The sequence below is a fragment of the Toxorhynchites rutilus genome, chromosome 2 (assembly GCF_029784135.1).
Source record: "Toxorhynchites rutilus septentrionalis strain SRP chromosome 2, ASM2978413v1, whole genome shotgun sequence".
Lineage (NCBI taxonomy): Eukaryota > Metazoa > Arthropoda > Insecta > Diptera > Culicidae > Toxorhynchites > Toxorhynchites rutilus.
Window position 1 is genome coordinate 236,251,624 of NC_073745.1, and position 21,143 is coordinate 236,272,766.

At 37.4% G+C, this 21,143-nt stretch overlaps 1 protein-coding gene across 2 annotated transcripts in view; it reads right to left on the reverse strand.

The window, feature by feature from the left end:
• Window positions 1–1,704: 1,704 nt before the first annotated feature.
• LOC129771308 (uncharacterized) overlaps window positions 1,705–21,143 on the reverse strand; it is a 267,638-nt gene continuing 248,199 nt past the window's right edge. For both annotated transcript variants that reach the window (XM_055774829.1, XM_055774828.1), the window contains one exon: window positions 1,705–3,262. In XM_055774829.1, coding sequence (XP_055630804.1) covers window positions 2,333–3,262 — 930 coding nt within the window. In that variant the 3' untranslated portion in view covers window positions 1,705–2,332. The remainder of the gene's footprint in view (window positions 3,263–21,143) is intronic.

The window sequence follows — 21,143 nt, forward strand, 5'->3', positions numbered from 1 at the left end:
CCCATAAGAATAGTAGATGCAACTTACAACAGAATGAGTGATTTGAAGAGCTTAAACAAGCAGTATCCTCTGCGTAGAACGAGATACACACTACAACATGGCGCAACTTGGTCAGAACCACCCCGAATAAGTTATTTGAACTAATTGAGAACTAACTCGAACTGGGAATTAGAAACTTATTGTAATTCATGTGAAATTGACGTTAATTTTGTAAAGGAGTGAGAGTTCTTTCCATCTGGTTCTATAGTTATTAAACACTGGAATTTTAGTTTTTTGAATGTTTCGCGCCTAAACACAACAATAAAGTTCAAATGGTCAGTCTTTTAAATGAAGATAGTTGTTATGTCATACTCTATATACTTCAATTCAACCGTGGGGGCCTCCGTAGCCACATTGGTTGCGCGTTCGCTTAGTAAGCGATCGATCGTGAGTTCTCGAAACTCAGGGCCCTCATTGACCATCTTTGTGTTGTTACAGAATAACTACGTCCACGCAACAATCATCAGCGATGGAGATCGATCCACGGTCGAAATATGATCGATTCATCCATACAACTGCTCTGCTCTGCAAGACACATCGGGCTGCTGTTCTATAAATAACTCAACAATGATCAATCAACTGTCTCCGCTGTCCGGTCTAACTTGGATAATGGAAGAACAGATAGAAAACTCTTACGCCTAAATGGCTGATACTGTGTAAATGTGTACCATATGCAATGGTATAGAAGGGAATACTTCTAACGCCGAAAAATGGCAACTGTGTAATGTGCTAATTATAGATATGATAAATATGTGACATGTACACGATTAAAATTCGGCTCTGTCACAACTAAAATGCCAATGAGCCTAAAATAAATAAAAGGGACAAAAAAAAAAATTCAACCGACTTCCGACATATCTCTGAAAAAAATGAGTGGTCATGTAGTTGTGAAACGCAGTGTCGGGGAGCGTCAAAGAATAATTGATTTTCAGGCGGAATGAATACATTTTGAGAACTAAAATTCTGAATGAAAATTAACATTTCCGGTTAAAATTAGTATTCTATTTGAATGATAAAAACTTTTTTTTGCAGGTGGTGAAAAAAACACATACGAAAATTGTTTTTGTCGACAACTTTATATTATAATGAAAAGATTCAGTAAGAATTTCAGGAATGTATAGACAAATGGTCAAATAAACGCGTTTCAAGTAATTAAATAACAGGATATGAAAACTTTCATTCAAATTTTAACATTTGAAAACTGACTCCGTGTCTTTTAGTCGGATAGAGATTACACTAACGAGTTTGGGACCCAAATTATGCTCCTTAGTGGAAGTCGCCACGCATATGAAATAGGACGAAAATAAATTGCCTGATTACGTGAGTGCGGATCAAGAATAAAAGATTAGATCATAAAAGTAGAGGATGTGTCTCTCATTGCTCTTATTATATTTCTTTTGAAGATATACTTGGTGGATTTGCTTCATGGAATCCAAGAAAAAAACTCTTCAAGAAACTGAATGTTCATACTCTTGCAATTTCCTTGCAATTGCAATTGAATTTCAAATAATCAGTTATTCGAACACATTTTCACTGTACTTTAAATTTCACATTCAAATAAACAATAAAGCGCCATTTAATGATATTTTTGCCGTTTATCGTGAATAATTCAAGGATTTTTCGAGAATAATTCAAGGATTTCGTTCCAGAAAAAGCAAGCATGTATCAGGTTAGTACCATTGCAATTCAAATTATCGCCACATCAGAAAGTCTGCGAAGCGCTATCATTTATTTCAACATCAAAGCTCGATTTGGTGATTCCTAACCTAGTGACAGAAATACACACCATTGTTGTGCGATAAATATAAACCTTAGACACTCAATTACGTCTTGTTTACTATCCTCAACTGTTTTCGATGTTGCTTGTGCAAGTGATTAACCGTAAGAGTGAATGCGGGGAATCAATTTTGCTTCCGCGGAAATAACTAGCAACATCACATTTATCGCAATTATTGCTGCCTAAGAGTAGGCCGAAGCTCTCTTTAACTATCTAGAAGTTTTGTGCTTATGTTTCATTGAACTGGTTCATTTTGAATTGTTTTCACCTAGGCTAATATTCATATTCTACCTGAATGCTTATTCTACAATAATCTAATGAAAAATAATCTTCCTTAAGTCTAGCAGTTTAGAGTTTCCAACCTTTGGTATTTAAGTTCAGTATAACCTAGGCGATTAACTGATTGTACTGACTTGTACTGACAGTGCTGCATTTGCTCATTCCGAGTGAACCAACTTACATTCTATCTCAAAGTACTATTGCTATTGCGAATTGTTTTCTTTTTCTCTCGCTGTTTTAAATCAGCTTCGGTAATGACACAATTTCATTGTCTAGCCACGGGTTGTAGTCTAGATTAGCAAATATCGGGAAAATATCGCTTTGCCACAGCGAGTAGCTGTCCACCACTGCTGATGGAGGCGTCTGATAGTTGGTAAGTATATCGAACGAATCCTGGTTTTGAACCTCGGGAAAAACGGCGAAATCTAGTGATGCCGGCCACAATGCTGGGATGTCATCTAGGTCCGTTATTAGATCGAGCAGTTTGTTATCGAGGATACGTTGCTTGTCTGTGTCTTGTTCGTTGCTGCTTTGCTGCAGTATTGGTTCTTCCAGTTTTATGGACGGGGATCTTGTGAAGGATCGATTGTTGAACATAACAAGGTCGTTCCTATCAACGGTTAGGAAAATTGTGGCATTGGGGTGAATGTCTCCCAAACAGATAACTTCAATGAATATAGTTGAATTGAACATTGTTTTGAGCAAACAATAGTCATCCTGTTTCGTGCACAGTTGTACATGGGAACGCAACCGTTCATCAGAACACAATTTTTTAAATGCGATCAGGAATTCTCTTCGTTCACGATTGGCTCTGAGTCGCAGATTTTTGGATATTTTAAACCGCACACCTTGTGTGGACAACTTTTTTCGAACTCGTACTTTGCGAACGCCAGCGGATAGTTCTTGTTTCAGTTCGGATTTTTCCTCCTCTGGAATTGGTGGCGACAAATAGCAATATGTGTTAATTGACGATAGATCGATTTGTTGCAATGTTCCAGAGATGGGTTTTCCTCTCCCGTTGTTCACAACCATTGAGTTTGAGCGTATAATTTTTGAGTCAGTACAATCAGGTAAACACAGTTCGTCATCGTCACTATCCAAAACGATGATTGAATTCGATTCGGTTTTGACGATTAGCACGTCATCGTCGTTCCATGTTTTGGCGACCTAAAATTATAAAAAATAGATGGTTGTGAGACAAATGTTGTTTATCGGGTTATGCTTATTGGTACATGATACACTGATTTTGTTCGGTAATCTATGTCTGATATAGAGTAGTGCGGGGCAAAGGTGCGCATTTTGAAGTAAACGGGCATAAAATTTCGACAACAGTGTAGTCGTATGATACATTTTTACACCAGCAGTTCACAAATATAACAAAAGATACATTTCATGAAAGCGGCAAAAAGTTATGAGGTAAAAAGAGTTTTGCGATGATTTGATCTATTTTTTTTTCAGTTTTGGAGATAACGATTTACTTACCTAAAATAAGTGGAAAGTTCGAAGCTACACTGTCAAGGAAACCTTCATTCTATAGTGGATGATAGTCTTCTTCTTCTTGAATGGCATTAACGTTCCCAGTGGAACTTTTGCCTTCTCAACGTAAGTATTACTTGCGTCATTTTTTTTTAGTAGTACTTAGTTGAGATTTCTATGCCGAATAACACGCCTTGAATGTATTCTGGAGTGGCAAGTTCTAGAATACGCGTGACCACAGTGCAAGTCGGAAGAAATTTCTTTGACGAAAAATCTTCCGGCCAGAACGGGAATCGAACCCGAACCCCCGGCATGATAATGTGGGACGCTAACCACTCGACCACTGGAGCACAACAAGTAGATGATAGTGTGAGTTAGCAACGGAGGTACCCGGGCGGCGACAGCAACAATTTGCTGACAACAACATTGGCGGTCGTTGGCAATCGAGCCAGCAGAACGGGGTCATCGAAGTATGCTGACGACAACTTTGGATCAATAAACTTTGGCAGTTTTCGGCGTGGATAAGCAGAGACAGGAAACTGCAACTTTGCATTATGAACTGTAGCAAAATTTAATTAATCAAATAAAAGTTAGTTAGTGCTAGGCTATCGACAAGTGTGGTCGCGTTTTTTAAAAAGATTATCACGTCCGTGAAATCTTAACTGGAGGCTCCGGCGAGATCCTCTTAAGCGGGAATTGTATAAAGTGTTTAGTGTAGTGCAAAACTCTTAAGAAAAAATTAGTGCAACCAAAATCTTGATTAAAGTGTTTTTATTGGTTCAAAGAGCCAGGTTGTGTTCGAATATTACTGGTTCAAAGAGCCAGGTACTACACATCGCAAAAGCGAACTACAAGACACCGAGGACCTGATCCCGATCGGCACCGCTGGCCCGGAGTAGCGGAAGTAAAACGGATACCCAAACGTGCCTGCTTGTAGATCCCCCGTTTACAGAGGACAGCCACCGAAAAGTCCAACGTGTGATGTTGGCCATATCCAGGACTAGGTCCTTTATGTAAGTTATTCTTCTATTTTCTATTTTTATAAACCTAAGTGTAGTGATTTTTCAAGAAAAAGTGAAATTTTTAATTCATTTCTCAACCAAAATAGTGAACAGAGTGATTTAGTTCTTCAAGAGTGAAAACAAAAAAGCTAATTGCGTTCCCAAAAAAATAGTTATTAAATCGTTTTGTAAAAATTAGTCGAAAAAAGAGTAGACTCAATTTTTATTTCGACAGAATAATGTCAAATCCAGGAGGTGTACCAATCCCTGCACCAGCTGTTGCACCTTTAACGATGCAACAGTTTATAGATTTAGGTAGGTTGCCAGATTTTATCCGTGATCTGCAACCATTCGACGGAAAGGCAACCGAGCTTTTAGCTTGGTTGATGGATGTCGAAGGCGTTTTTGGTATGTACCGAGACGCCGGGGCAACCGCAGGCCAAATAAATTTAATTGAACGTTCCGTGCGTAGAAAAATAAGAGGCGAAGCCGCCGATATTTTAAACGCAAATAATATTAAACACGATTGGGCTGACACTAAAAAGACCCTTCTGCTATATTATAGAGATAAACGTGATCTCAAAACGTTAGATTACGAACTGACCTCCATTAAGAAGTCAGGCAATGAAAGTTTGGGAAGTTATTATTCAAGAGTTAATGAACTCTTATCTTCGATTATAGCTCAAATTCAAACAGAAGAGAAATATTTTCTACACATTGATTCGCATATAGATTTTTTCAGAGAAAAATCTGTAGATGCATTTATTAGAGGGTTGGAGAAACCATTGTGCCAACTTCTCAAAACATTTAATCCACAAACCATGAACCAAGCATATCAATTCTGCTTGGATTATTATAATATGGATTCACGATCAGCTCCATTTCGCAATGAACATCCCATACATATCCCCAAGCCGAGAGACTTTGATGTTTCAAAAATCCCTCCTAGACCACCTCCCAGGAAGTTTGCTCCAATTCCGACTCCCAGAAATTTTCAACCGTTCCAACACTTCCCATTTGACAGGCAAAATTTCCAAGGATTTATACCTCAATTCCCAACTTCTCCTCAAAATTTTCAACCACCTCCTAGGCCCTGGTTTCCAAAACCACTACCTAGACCCGAACCAATGGAGGTTGATCACAGCATCCGATCTCGCAACATAAACTACGGTAACAGACCTCCTATAGACAACAAAAGACCGCACCCACATTCAAATCAGATACACAATTTCAAGCGTGTTGCACATCCGCTTGAATACACGGACGATCAACACTATTATGATTATGAACCTGAATATGACCATTATTACAATCATTATAAAATGGAAGAGGAACAAATTCTAACTGATGCTCATTGTTCTGGTGAGCCAAGTTCAGAGGAAACCGCAGCTGAGCAGGAAAGTGAGCCTCAACCCTCTTCATCACAGACTAATTTTTTAGAATGGAAGCCGAGTTGGTAAAGCCAATTCTACCGTATATTAATTTGAAAACTAACATTGGAGAATTCCCATTCTTGATAGATACTGGAGCGAACATTAATATAATTGAACCAAAATTAGCCTATTCGTATAAAATTTCTAAGCCATACAATTTTGAAGCAGATAACATTTCCAGTGCAAATGGTACGTTCAGAGCAACATCCGTAATTGATATAATATTCTTTTACCCGAAAATAAACCATTCCGCTCAATTATTACTTCATAAATTTCACCCATTTTTTAAAGGTATTATTGGAACAGGTATTTTGAAATCTTTGAATGCAAAGATTGATCTTGGAAATAGTGTCATACATTTGAAAAAAGGCAACGAGACATTGGAAGCCCCACTTTTGCAGTACAGCTCAATAAATTCAACATCAAATCATTTATTCAGAACTGACCACTTGTCAGCAAATGAAAGCAGTAGACTTCTGAAAGTACTTGATGCACATAACGAAGTTTTTCATCAACCAAATTCCAAACTTACATATGGAACAACCGTTGAATGTTTGAGCAATACCACTGATAACATACCTGTTCAACAGAAGGTATACCCTTATCCTGCAGCCTATGCAGAAGAGGTTAAAAAACAAGTGGATACATTATTAGCTGACGGTATAATTAGACCTTCCCGGTCAGGCTGGACATCACCAGTATGGATCGTGCCGAAAAAGGCAGATGCTTCCGGTGAAAAAAAAATTTAGAATGGTGATTGACTATCGGAAACTTAATGAAAAAACCGTTTCCGATCGTTATCCAATGCCTGAAATTGGTTATGTGATTGACCAATTGAAAGGACATAAATATTTCTCAACATTAGACTTGGCATCGGGCTTTCATCAAATAAGAATGAAAGAATCCGACATTGAAAAAACGGCATTTTCAATCAATAATGGCAAGTATGAATTTACTAGAATGCCATTTGGTTTAAAGAATGCGCCCGCAACCTTTCAAAGGGCAATCGATGATGTTTTAAGAGAACATATCGGAAAGATATGTTACGTCTACATCGATGATGTAATAGTTTTCGGTAGAGACTTAGAAGATCATCTTAAAAATCTTGACATTGTTTGCAAAACTCTGAATGAAGCAGGATTTAAAATCCAATTAGATAAATCTGAATTCCTCCATCAAGAGGTTGAATTTCTTGGCTACATAATAAGTTCTGAAGGAATTAAGCCAAATCAGAAAAAAATTGAAACTATCAATCTTTATCCAGAACCCAAAAACCTAAAAGAACTTCGTGGATTTTTAGGAATGATGGGTTATTACCGTAGATTTGTCAAAGATTTTGCAAAAATTGCAAAACCCTTGACAAACCTTCTAAGGGGGGAGAGTGTACCCTCATCTAACAAGAAAATTTCATTGAATGACAAGGAAAAGCAATGCTTTCACAAAATGAAAAGCTTACTTCCCTCTTCTGATATTCTCATTTACCCGGATTTCAATAAGCCATTCATTCTCACGACTGACGCTTCTGATTTTGCAATCGGCGCAGTCTTGTCTCAAGGAGAGATGGGAAAGGATAAACCCATACATTTTGCTTCCAGGACTTTGTCTAAAACAGAAGAGAATTGCTCAGTTCCAGAAAAAGAAACGTTAGCGATTTTCTGGGCACTTCAAACTTTTAGAAACTATCTTTACGGTGCAAAATTCAAGATTCTAACGGACCATCAGCCTCTCACTTTTGCTTTATCGCCTAAAAACACAAACGCAAAACATAAGAGATGGAAGACTTATTTTGAAGAGCACGACATTGAAATCATTTATAAACCGGGAAAAACAAACGTAGTCGCTGATGCTCTGCCGAGAATAGCGATGATTTTTACATTATTTCGACTGAAGCTCCGCTCAACTCCTTCAAGCATCATTTCCAAATTATACTAGGGTAGATATATCATTATCCAATATTAATGAAGCGTCTATTTTACAGGTACTCAAAAATCACTTTAATATCTCCGTAGTAAACGGATTGTCAACCGATGAACCCTTTATGGGACAAATACAGGAAGTTTACAAAAACACTTTGGTAATAAGAGATCGTCAAAAATTCGTTTTTGTCAAAAAATACTTCAAGATGTTCAACAAGAAGACGACCAATGGGACGTTATCCGAAGCGAGCATTATCGTGCACATCGTGGTGCTGAACAAAAAAAGTTACAACTTTTGAGGAAGTTTTATTTTCCAAAAATTTTTCAAAAGTTAAAAGATTTTGTTACCAATTGTCAGATTTGTAACGAAAACAAATATGACCGAAAACCAATCAAATATCCACTTCAAGAAACCCCAATTCCAAATGCTCCTTTTAAAATCGCCCACATAGATATCCTATTCCTTGAATACGGCCACCTAACCTATGTCGACAAATTCTCTAAATTCGCCCAAATCAAACCCATAGATTTAAGAGCCGCAGTTGACATAGTTCCTGCAGTTAAAGAAATCCGTTTAAAATACAATCCTCCGGAAATATTAGTCATGGACGGTGAAAAATCCTTCATGACTGGATATCTGGTAAACTTCTATAATACCCATCATATCGAACCGTATGTCACAGCAACAGGACGGAGCGAACTGAACGGAATTGTCGAACGTTTCCACTCCACTCTTTTAGAAATTTACAGAATAACCAAGCACGAGAATCCAGAAAAATCCGTTACTGACCTACTTTTCCTATCACTGAATAAATACAATTCCACCATCCATAGTTCCACTGAACATATACCCCTTACGAAGTTATACTTCCTTCCTCAAGAACTCCAGAAATTATAGAAAAAGTTTACAAGAACATTTCAGAAAAACAAAAGATAGATTTAAAATACCATAATAAGTTCAAGAAAGCCGTGGTGATAGAACCTAATCAAGAGATCTATGAAAATGCCAGACAGAGAATGAAACATAAAAAACGTTACAAGAAAAATAAAGTTAAACAAGTTAACAAAAGCACCGTAACTATGGATGATGGAAGAAGGATACATAAAGATGATGTTAAGATTAGGAAAATATAATCTTGTTTTATTATTATTTCTAGTTACAGAATTCTAATGTTCTTAAAAATAGTAATAACTGAAAAGATAGACGTTAAGAGGATAGATCATCTTCCCATTATTGCATTCAATTTAGGTACCGCTAGAATTCAACAAACATCTCACTATTAAAGGGTGTGTCACATCAAATTGCATCACGGAAAAAACGCTGTAGAAATTTAATTTTTAGGAATTATATCTTCAGCTTTCGCTTATAATCAGATAAGAGTGTATAGATCACGTTGGCCATGCTTCACTGTCCATTTTTCGTAAATTTGGAAAAATGTCGTCGAACGAAAAAGAGCGTCGTGAATTAATCCTGTGCACTCATTTCGAGAATCCGGAGTTGTCACATCGGGACATCGGTAAGATGCTGGGATTCGTCCAATCCACGGTCAGCAGAGTACTAAAACGATACTTCGAGAACCTAACCATCGACCGGAAGGTGAAGAACGGCAAAAATGGATGCTCCGTCAGTGAAAAAGATCACAAGCGCGTAGTTAAGCAGTTTAGACGTGATCCGAGAAGTTCGGTCCGGGATGTCGCCAATAAGCTGAATTTGTCAAGTTCATTCGTCCAGCGGACCAAGCAGCGGGAGGGCCTGCGTACATACAAGGTTCAGAAGGCTCCTAACCGCGACGAAAGGCAAAACATGGTGGGGAAGACGCGAGCCCGGAAGCTGTACACCGAAATGCTGACGAAGCCGCATTGCCTGGTAATGGACGACGAAACCTACGTCAAAGCGGACTTTCTTCAGCTGCCGGGCCTGTTGTTCTTCTCCGCAGAGGACAAATTCAGCGTTCCGGAGGAGATTCGCAAGCAGAAACTATCCAAGTTTGCCAAAAAGTACATAGTGTGGCAAGCGATCTGCTCTTGCGGAAAGCGGAGCGCCCCCTTCGTGATGACCGGCACGGTAAACGGGCAGGTTTACCTTAAGGAGTGCCTACAGAAGCGCTTACTACCACTATTGAAGCAGCACGAGGGCCCGACCATCTTCTGGCCGGATTTCGCTTCGTGCCACTATTCAAAGGACGTGTTGGAGTGGTACGAAGCCAACGGGGTCACCTTCGTGCCAAAGGAAATGAACCCGCCCAACGCGCCGGAGCTTCGCGCAATAGAGAAATATTGGGCGATTATGAAGCAGGCCCTCCGGAAGAACCCAAAAGTTGTCAAATCAGAGGCGGACTTCAAGAGAAAATGGATTTCTGTTCAAAAAAAAACTACAACCTGACGTTGTACAGAACCTTATGGACGGGGTAAAGAGGAAGGTGCGAGCATACGGGCTTGGGCTCGAAGTATGAATAAAAAGAAAATGCCAAAAGTTGTTTAATAGTTTTTATTATACTGTCTAAAATTTTCAAAAGGATCGGTCTACTGGGCGAATTTCTACAGCGTTTTTTCCGTGATGCAATTTGATGTGACACACCCTTTATATGCACCATTTAATTGTCACCTCTTTGAAAACACATGTAGAAATTCTTAAGATACAATTCGAGCAATTGAAACCCAATCAGTTTACAAGCCTTACAAAACAAACATTCGAACAGATTCATCAAACTCTAGAAAATCTAGCCCCTTCTCGGCGGCAAAAACGTTGGAATAGTCTAGGAACAGCCTGGAAATTTATAGCCGGAAATCCGGACGCAAACGACTTGAAAATTTCAAACTCCTCAATTAATGATCTTATCTCCAATAATAGAGCACTTAATTTACAATTGAAAGAACTGGTATTCAAAACTAAAGACGCAATAGAACTGTCGAATTCAAAATCATTAGAAATATATTCAATGAACATTTTACTCAATTTGAAATATTTAGCAAAAAAACTAGAACAGATAGTTGATAGCATATCGTTAGCAAAAGCAGGAATCCTTAATGAGAAAATACTTAGTCAAGATGAAATTGAAATTTTATATCACGATGTATTCAAACAAAATATTACGGTTCATAATGCAGTGGAAGCCCTCAACTTTGCAGACACAACGATCGCAACGAACGACAAGGAATTGACTCTCCTGATAAAAACCCCCATCTTAGATAAAAGGATATTCAATAAGATTCACGTTTTCCCTGTTACTAACAATCACAAGCAAATTCATCTGACAAACAGAAATTATTTAACTCATGAAACCGGCAACTATATGGTCAATACACTACAACCAACAATATACAAAACCTACGAAGTAGTATTCGACAACTCAAGATGCATACCAAATCTACTTTTTGGGAACCAAGCAACCTGTAACTACACCATGAATCCGCCAGAGGATCAAATCACCATAATCAATGACGAAAATATCATCTTAAACTCGGATAAAAACATTTCCTTCACTTCAACCTGCGGACTCAAAAATCGTACATTTACCGGAACATTTTTAATAACGTTCCACGATTGCGAAATCAACATCAACAACATATCCTATTCTAACGAAATACAGAACATGGTTGGAAGCCCAATCCAACTACCATTGGATGGAATTACAATACAAAAGCAACTTACAATAGCAAACCTAAGTTTGGAACATTTACACCACCTACACCTGGAGATGAGAAAGGAGATGGAATATATTCGATTGAACAACACAAGTATATGATGGCCAGCTTGGTCCATTATGGGTGGAATCATTTCATTCCCCTGCATGATAATAGGTATTGTGATTCTTTTGAAAATCTTTTCCCACAGATCAGCTACAGTCAAAATAAAACAAATACCCATTACTACACCAACACAGGAACCATTGAAGGACATTCAACCAAATCTCAGACCCATGACGATTAGAGATGTGATTCGGACGGAACCTCATCTCTAAAGGAGGGACGAGTTAGCAACGGAGGTACCCGGGCGGCGACAGCAACAATTTGCTGACAACAACATTGGCGGTCGTTGGCAATCGAGCCAGCAGAACGGGGTCATCGAAGTATGCTGACGACAACTTTGGATCAATAAACTTTGGCAGTTTTCGGCGTGGATAAGCAGAGACAGGAAACTGCAACTTTGCATTATGAACTGTAGCAAAATTTAAATAATCAAATAAAAGTTAGTTAGTGCTAGGCTATCGACAAGTGTGGTCGCGTTTTTTAAAAAGATTATCACGTCCGTGAAATCTTAACTTGCATATTCGTTTTTGTGAAAAAGTTCAAGAACTTTTTTAAAAAAATTCGATTAGTTCAAAAATTGCTTGTGGGGCAAAGGTGCGCAGTGGCTGTGGGGTAAAAGTTCACACAAGCGTTTTGCTCTGAAAAAAAATTATAAAATGTTTTCAACAAAATTTTCAACGGGACCCACAAGAAAAAAACTGATTTGTAGAAATGTATTCCAGAAATTCTCAAATGGCCCAACAGAGGCTTTGGAAGGGAGTCTCGAAGTGTCGGATTGCGGCAGACCTCGGTATTTCTGAATCAGCTCTGAGGAAGAGGCTCATATCAGAAAGTGATTTATGATTTGAATCTCCTTTCATTGACATTTCTACTTCTGCTTGAATGTGTCATCGAGCACCTAGTGCGTTTCAGATAGGTATTTACAAGTGAGCAGTCTGAGGATCTGCAGGCCACTGGACAAAGCTTTCTATGGTATGACTCTCAAAGTTTTACGGCGCATGGCGTTCAATTTTTCGGAAGTCAACAACCTCCAGCACGAATTCAACAAAGTTGCAAAACTAGCAAGAAGAGATTGGGCTTCCAGCTTCATGTGGAACCACCGACTGCCTCTTCGAACCCCACAACAGCGCAACCAAGCAACAACGCTCCAAGGCAAAGCGTTGGAATCCTCAGAACCGAAATCCAAGATGAGGGATAAAAATAAACAATTGCTTGAAAATACAGTGGAACCCCGATTATCCGCGAAATAGTCGGGCTAGGCCATCGCGTATAATGCAATATAAGACTAAAAATGAGGTACAAACATGAAAAATATACATTTTAGAATGAAAACTATGTTTCATCTCTCTCTCTCTCTCTCTCTATATATATATATATATATATATATATATATATATATATATATATATATATATATATATATAAGTTAAGGAAACATCTGTGCAACTGGCTGTTAACAAAGAATGGGAATATTAGAAGATGCATGCTCTCAACGCATTCATGACAAGGATCATGAGATAGGCCAAAGATTGCAATAAGGACTCCCACGACGAAAGCGAGAATGCAGGAATCCTAAACAAACCGATGAATATGGAAACTGGAGGAACACAAACAGAAGCGCAATACCACAACACCGGAGGAGACGGAGATAAGCATGTTGGCGTGGCAAGAGAAGAAAAGGTTGAACGTTGTAGCAAATCTGTAAATAAATTAGTCTTAGTCCTAATGTCGTAGAGTAGAGTACTCTTTAAATCCGAAAGTCCGGATCGGGTCTTTAACTGGCGCAGTCGGTAGTTCCGGCCGCGAAACGTTTAAGTGTTTTTTTTTATCGGGGGAATACCGATGAACTTTAAGAACTGATTGAACTGTGGTGTGTGTTAAACATTAAACGTGTAAAACGAGTGTGATATAGTGAGGAAAATACATCTTTCGCCTTCGCCGGAGCACCAAGTAAGTAATATTTTATATATTTCTACTATTTACTACTAAGACCAATAAAAACGTGATCCAATTTACCGCATTTAATGCGTATTCAGTCTTAAAGTTTTATGCTTTTTTTATACAAATAGAACTAGCTTAATAAACGGATGATTACTCGCAAAATGGCGGAATCAATCCAAAAACAAATAAAGGAAATAATCCTTTTGATTGAAAAACAGCATATGCGACTTTCGAATTTGGAATTACCATTAGTGGGTAATCACTCCCAGAACGCGGTTAATAACTTTGATAAATTAAGGATCCCTGATCCTATTAAAATGATCCCAAATTTCGCGGGAGAGCCGAAAATGCTAGTTTCATGGCTAGAATCGGTGGATCAAAAAATCCAATTCATCAAGAACATAATTAACAATGAACAATTGATTAATGATGTAATGCCTTTGTGGGTGAGCATCATCAGAGACAAAATTATAGATAAAGCTAATGACGCTCTTGTAAATAGTCATACAAAATTAGACTGGTCGGCAATTAAATCTGCTTTAAAAGATTCTTTTGGCGACAAAAGAGATCTTTCCACACTTTGTACAAGTATCCCTTACTTGAAACAAGGTTCAAAAGATTTAACTTCGTATTATGAAGAGTGCCGAAACTTATTAGCTGATATAAAGGCGAAAATTTTGTTGAACGACGAGACAAAAGTATGCGCTGTAGTTCTTATAAAAACATACGAGAGCATGATTACAAATGCTTTCATAGATGGCTTACATGCGAATTTATCGTCATTAACTCGCATTTATCGACCTGATAGTCTTTTAAAAGCCTACGAAAGTGCTTTAGATCAATACAACGCCATACAAAGACGACGTGAAAGTTTTCCACAAAGAAAAACAACGAAACGAAAAACGAAATTCATTTAGAGAAAAATCACAGCAGCAATCATATTTCATGCACAAAAAACCTTTCAGAACAGATCACAAACAAAATCGGCCTTCATTGATTAATACTAATCAGTTAGGTTCTTCGCGATTCATTAATCAAAAACAACCCACAAAAACAAATTATAATCAACGTTCTACCCCCAATTTCCAACCTTTTCAAAACAATCGAATTCATTACCAAGAAGAGATCCAGAATAGGGAACACGTAGGTAAAGTATCTCCTGACAGTAATGCCATTAACTATAACGAGTATTCATTAAATAAATCCGCTATTACTCAAAACACTCCTGAATTAAGGGATAACCTAAATTTTCAGTGGGATCCATACCCCAACCACAAATATATTTCATCTGGCCTCAAACAAAACCATAATTTCTCAGAGCAAAATCTAAAATTTTCAGAGGGATTCAGACCTCTTTCATATGATAAAGAAAACAGTTTTCTCCCATATCTGAATATTAAAACACAAATTGGAAATCTAAAATTTCTTGTCGACACTGGCTCTAATAAAAATTATATTTCACCAGAGCATATTCACCCCACAATGAAAATTAATTGCGTACCTCATCTAATTAAAAACATTTCCGGATCGCATAATATAGACAAATTTAGTGAGCTCAATATTTTCTTCAACTATAAATCACTACCAAGGCAGAAATTTCTTTTATTTCGATTTCATAAATTTTTTGATGGTCTAATCGGATACGAATCTTTAAAATCATTGGGCGCTATCATCGATACCGTATCCAACGAGCTACTAATAGGAAGTTTGAGAATTCCTATGAACAGAAAAACAGAAACGGAACTGAAACGAACTTTCAGATCAATAATATTCATGGCGGAAAAACACTAATATCGAACAAAACACAAAATTCTTATACTGATCACAATGTTCAAATCGATCCAAGCATAATTAATACGAAAAATGTTTCATTATTCAACCCGAGTAGTAATCCAGTTATTCTAGAAACTGACTTACACAACAAAATGTATTCAAGCAATCGAACAAATCTCCAAAACAAACAAGAGCATAATTATAGGAAAGAGCGAATAAATAGAACAGTACAAACGGGAATCAATCAAAATCACGCAGAAATTATCGAAAATTTTACTTATACGAAATCCAGAACTCAGCAACCCTCACATAAACTTGATAAAAACAACGGAAGCGATGGAACCGTTGAAAGGTTCCGCTCAACAAGCAACGAAATATCTCGTTGCTACAGACACAAATTCGGAAACTTGACAACTAATGAAATGTTTTTAAAATCATCTATATTACATAATAATACAATATTATCTCCCCCAGATTTCAAGCGTCTAGAAGCTCCTTACGATATCAAGGATAGTGAAGAAAAATCATTCAACTTGGCAAAATTATTTTGATATCGAAACGAATGCGATATGAATGTTGTGGTAAAATAAGACAAATCTCAAAGTAAAACAACCATCACAATAAATGCGAACCGAACACATCTAAAATGTTAAGTGAACCAAACATTACTTCTACCATAACAATAATCATATTCTTTCCCTTTCCAGGAAATTCTAAAATTCTTTCTGCCCGCTTCTATCAACTATATCCATACAATCCAATGATTCTAGTAGAAATTCTGGTCTACTAATCATAAAAAAGCCCCAGCGATATAAGTCAATAAAATGTGCCCTAAAATCGACTAAAAAAACTCTTCTAGTACCTTATAAAATAAAAATAGAACGGCAAATTTAAAAAAAAAACATTCATGTTTCAATTCACATTCTATTGCCAAAAATAGAACAAGATCAAAATCACCGAATTGTATAAGATCATAAACTGAAGAAATAATAAAACATCTAGATAACAATAATTTTAGCGAAATCATAAATAGTCTAACAGACTGAAAGTAGTCTTCTGAAAAACAATGAGTAAGTTAGGTTTAAAATTATTCCTATAAGCATGAAACAAAAAGAAGCAGAAAAAGGGCTGATTTTTTTGCCGAATTTGAATTATTAAATTTGACTGAATTATTTAAATTATTTTCAATTGAGTATTCCTAGAGTCGTACAGCATATCTTCCAAACATATAATTAGTTAAACTTCGATTTACCTGACAATTTTTCCCATAAAAAAACTGAATTTCGTAACAAGTAAAGTAAAAAAAAATTTTTTTTCTAACAAATTTAGATCAAATCTATGAGTTCTCAAATCTAAATCCATCAGCATTTCACGATCATATGGAAATTTTTCGCATTGTATCGATTCTACAATTAGATAGTACGAGTTATAATATATTTTTTGTTAAACCTTTACAAGTGAGAAACACAACACTAAAAATGCCCGCCACCATCGCCATCATCAACAAAACCGGACGAATTTTCCCACTAAGAAGTGTAGCCGCATATCCGATAAGAACCGTCTTGAAGATTTCACCAAGAACGAGTGTTTCCCTAACTCATCAACTAGAGCCGATGATTGTACCGCTCAGGACTACTCTACACGAGCTGATGATTGTACCGGACATTCTGCCATGGATTTATATTGAGTCCGACTTGAACTTGTTTGTATTAAAGAGGCATAACACTTCGCAGTCAAGAAATGATGAAAACGCAGTCAAAACCCTACTGAAACGGGACGTTTCAGACTCGGAGAAGGGAGAAGTTAAGGAAACATCTGTGCAACTGGCTGTTAACAAAGAATGGGAACATTAGAAGATGCATGCTCTCAACGCATTCATGACAAGGATCATGAGATAGGCCAAAGATTTCAATAAGGACTCCCACGACGAAAGCGAGAATGCAGGAATCCTAAACAAACCGATGAAGATGGAAACTGGAGGAACACAAACAGAAGCGCAATACCACAACAACGGAGGAGACGGAGATAAGCATGTTGGCGTGGCAAGAGAAGAAAAGGTTGAACGTTGTAGCAAATCTGTAAATAAATTAGTCTTAGTCCTAATGTCGTAGAGTAGAGTACTCTTTAAATCCGAAAGCCCGGATCGGGTCTTTAACTTATATATATATATATATATATATATATATATATATATATATATATATATATATATATATATATATATATATATATATATATATATATATATATATATATATATATATATATATATATATATATATATATATATATATATATATATATATATATAAATGTTCTGTGTACGCGTCAAAAACTCGAAAAGTATGGAACCGATTGAGCACAAAGTTGGACACAATATACAACCCACTTCAAAGAGTGTTGTTACGACATAAAAAAATTGGAAAATTGAAAGAAATATGATTTTATATATGACCAGAGTGCGTTTCTGAAATTGAGCTTCTAATGAAAATCGACTATTCAGTAATGAATATGTGTTCTATGTAAAGGAAACATATTTTTTCCACGTGTTTGACGAAATCATGAACTGAAATTGTGTTTCGAAGTGATTTAAAATTTATCAATTTCCCTCATCTATCTCTATATATATTAGGCTGTCAAAAAAGTCCTGCGGTATTTCCGCGAGGTGTCGTTGTCAGCGCGTAGTTCTAGTTGTATTCATTGTATCGAGTCATACTATAGCTTGTTGGAAAGGTATTTGTGCGCGCTATAATATAGTCCTTGACAGTGTTTTGTTTGGTTAAGTCGTTCGTGAGTTATAGTGTCGCAAATATGGAGCAAAATAAAGAGAAAATCCGACATATTTTACAGTACTACTCAAATGCATCTGCATCTCAAACTGCCAATAAAATTTGTGCAGTTTATGGACCCGATACAGTTTCCATTTCCACCGCACAACGATGGTTTCAACGTTTTCGTCGGTCGTCGTCGAAGATGCGCCACGCTCCGGAAGGCCTGTCGTCGAAAATTGCGACAAAATCCCTGAATTAGCCGAGAAAGACCTGCATAGTAGCAGCCGTAGCATCGGCCAAGAGTTGGGGATAAGTCATCAAACCGTTATTAACCATTTGAAATAGCTTGGATTCACAAAGAAGCTCGATGTATGGGTGCCACACACGTTGACGCAAAAAAACATCTTTGACCGTATCGACGCATGTGAATCGCTGCTGAATCGCAACAAAATCGACCCGTTTCTGAAGCGGATGGTGACTGGCGATGAAAAGTGAGTCACTTACGACAACGTGAAGCGCAAACGGTCGTGGTCGAAGCCCGCTGAAGCGGCTCAGACGGTGGCCAAGTCCTCATTAACGGCCAGGAAGGTTCTGCTGTGTGTTTGGTGGGATTGTCATGGAATAATCTATTATGAGCTGCTTCCCTATGGCCAAACGCTCAATTCGGACCTGTACTGCCAACAACTGGACCGCTTGAAGGTAGCACTCATGAAGAAGAGGCCATCTTTGATAAACAGAGGCCGCATTGTCTTCCATCAGGACAACGCCAGGCCACACACTTCTTGGGTGACGCGCCAGAAGCTCCGGGAGCTCGGATGGGAGGTTCTTTTGCATCCGCCGTGTAGTCCGGACCTTGCACCAAGTGACTACCACCTGTTTTTGTCCATGGCGAACGAGCTAGGTAGTCAGAAGTTAGCCACAAAAGAGGCCTGTGAAAATTGGCTATCCGAGTTTTTTGCCAATAAGGAAGCGAGCTTCTATTACAGGGGTATTATGAAGTTGACATCTCGTTGGGAACAAGTCATCGAACAAAACGGCGCATATTTGACTTAAAACAGATGATTGAAACTAATTTTATGAACAAATGAAAATTCAAAAAAAAATCCGCAGGACTTTTTTGACAGCCTAATATATAAATGTTCTGTTCGTTTGTGTACGCGTCAAAAACTCGAAAAGTACGGAGCCGATTGAGCTCAAACTATGATACAATATAAAAAACAACCAAACACATCTAGGATTGTTGTTACAACATAAAAAAAAGAAAAATTCAACTCAACCATGCAAACACAATGTTCCACAGCAAAGCGTGGCAGGGTACAGCTAGTCAATACATAAATTATTGATCTATCAATCTGTAAGGTCGTGTACATCAGTGATCAGATAATGTGAAAGCCATGGCCAAAACAAAAAAGCAAGATTCTACCATTCACTGACAAATTTCGGGGAGGTTTATAGATTTACTAGGGAACTCACTTTCGCGAATAATCGAGGTTCTACTGTAATTCAAAATGAATTTCAAATGAAAAATGTTTTTATTTTCACCATGCATTGAATTCAGTAACAGTTAAGTTTCGTTTATGCTTATGTTTTCACAATGAACTTCAAATCAATATTGTTTTTTTTCAACTATTAGTTTCAAATAAATCAAGTGAAGGTAACAATGTATTTATAAACTTGATCTATAAAAATCAAAATGATTTGGTGTCCATTTCCTTCCTCATGATTTGACTCAAGAACGAAGCCACGGATTTGAACAGTCAGTATCAGGATTGATGCGTCTTAATCTGCATCAGGTTTATATGTAAAAAAAGAAATTATATACCGCGAGTATAGATTACGTACATAAAAATAATTTCTGTGTGAACTTGAGTGTTCGAAATGATTTATATCAATATATCAATTGTGGGAGGGACGAAGTTCGATTTTCCAAATTTCCCCCCTTGGAAGATTTTCTAGAATCAAAAAATCAAAACTTTGAGCCCTAAATCATGTCCGATCGAGCTGAAGCTTTGCACAGATCATTTTTTGGGCCAATAACCAAAATGTACATGGTCGGTTTTTGAAATTTGACATGACCATTTTCGCTGTCACCCTAATGCCCATATCCATTTAAGGGTGGTCCAAAAAATTAATGTTTTCCCATTTTTTCCAAAAATGACTTTTTTCAAAAAATCATAGCTTTCGAACCACTAGACCGATTCAGAGATCAACATCTTTATTAAATATTACACTTTTGACAAAATTGTATTTGATTTTCGTAATTATTGATTGTATTTGTTTTTATGGTATACATGGTCTCAGGACCAAGTGCGCTATATTTTTATATTTTTTCTTGGAAGCTGAAGTTTTTTGACGTAGAACTACGTCTTTCATTAAGGGTGTCAAATCAGAAAACAGGTCACGTTTTTATGAAATAAAGTTAACATTAACGTTAACGTTTGCCACCAATGGATTTTGGCGATTTACATACCAAACGAATCGGAAATTCTCTAAGATTTGTTTGATATGCAATACATTACAATCCCATAGTCTGTATATGGTTGAAATTCATGAAAATTGGAAGCATTCCCATTTCCTCATACATTTGTTCTGTCCATTTGTGTGCTTTCCCGAACGGAGCTGTCAATAACGAGCAACTTATCGACGAGCAACGAAGGGGAAATCGTAAGATGTAAAGTATTCGTGAACAAAGTAAAAGAAGAAGAACGAAGGGGAATATTTGCCCACAGTGGACCACGCTGAGGCAAACTTTCATTCTTCGTGAGGAAATCGACTGAACAACATCGATGCTGGGCGAGCTGGACGGCGAGTGATCGAATGCCTTTCTCAAGGCAATGGGGGTGGAGGAGTAATATGATGGATAAATGGAATGAACTGAAGAAGTTTAAAGTCTCAAGCAAGGAAGGAAGGCAAACTTTCAGCATCGTTCTGTATTCAAAGCAATGAATATCGTTTGTTCTTCCTTGTTTTGCGTCATCACTTGTCTT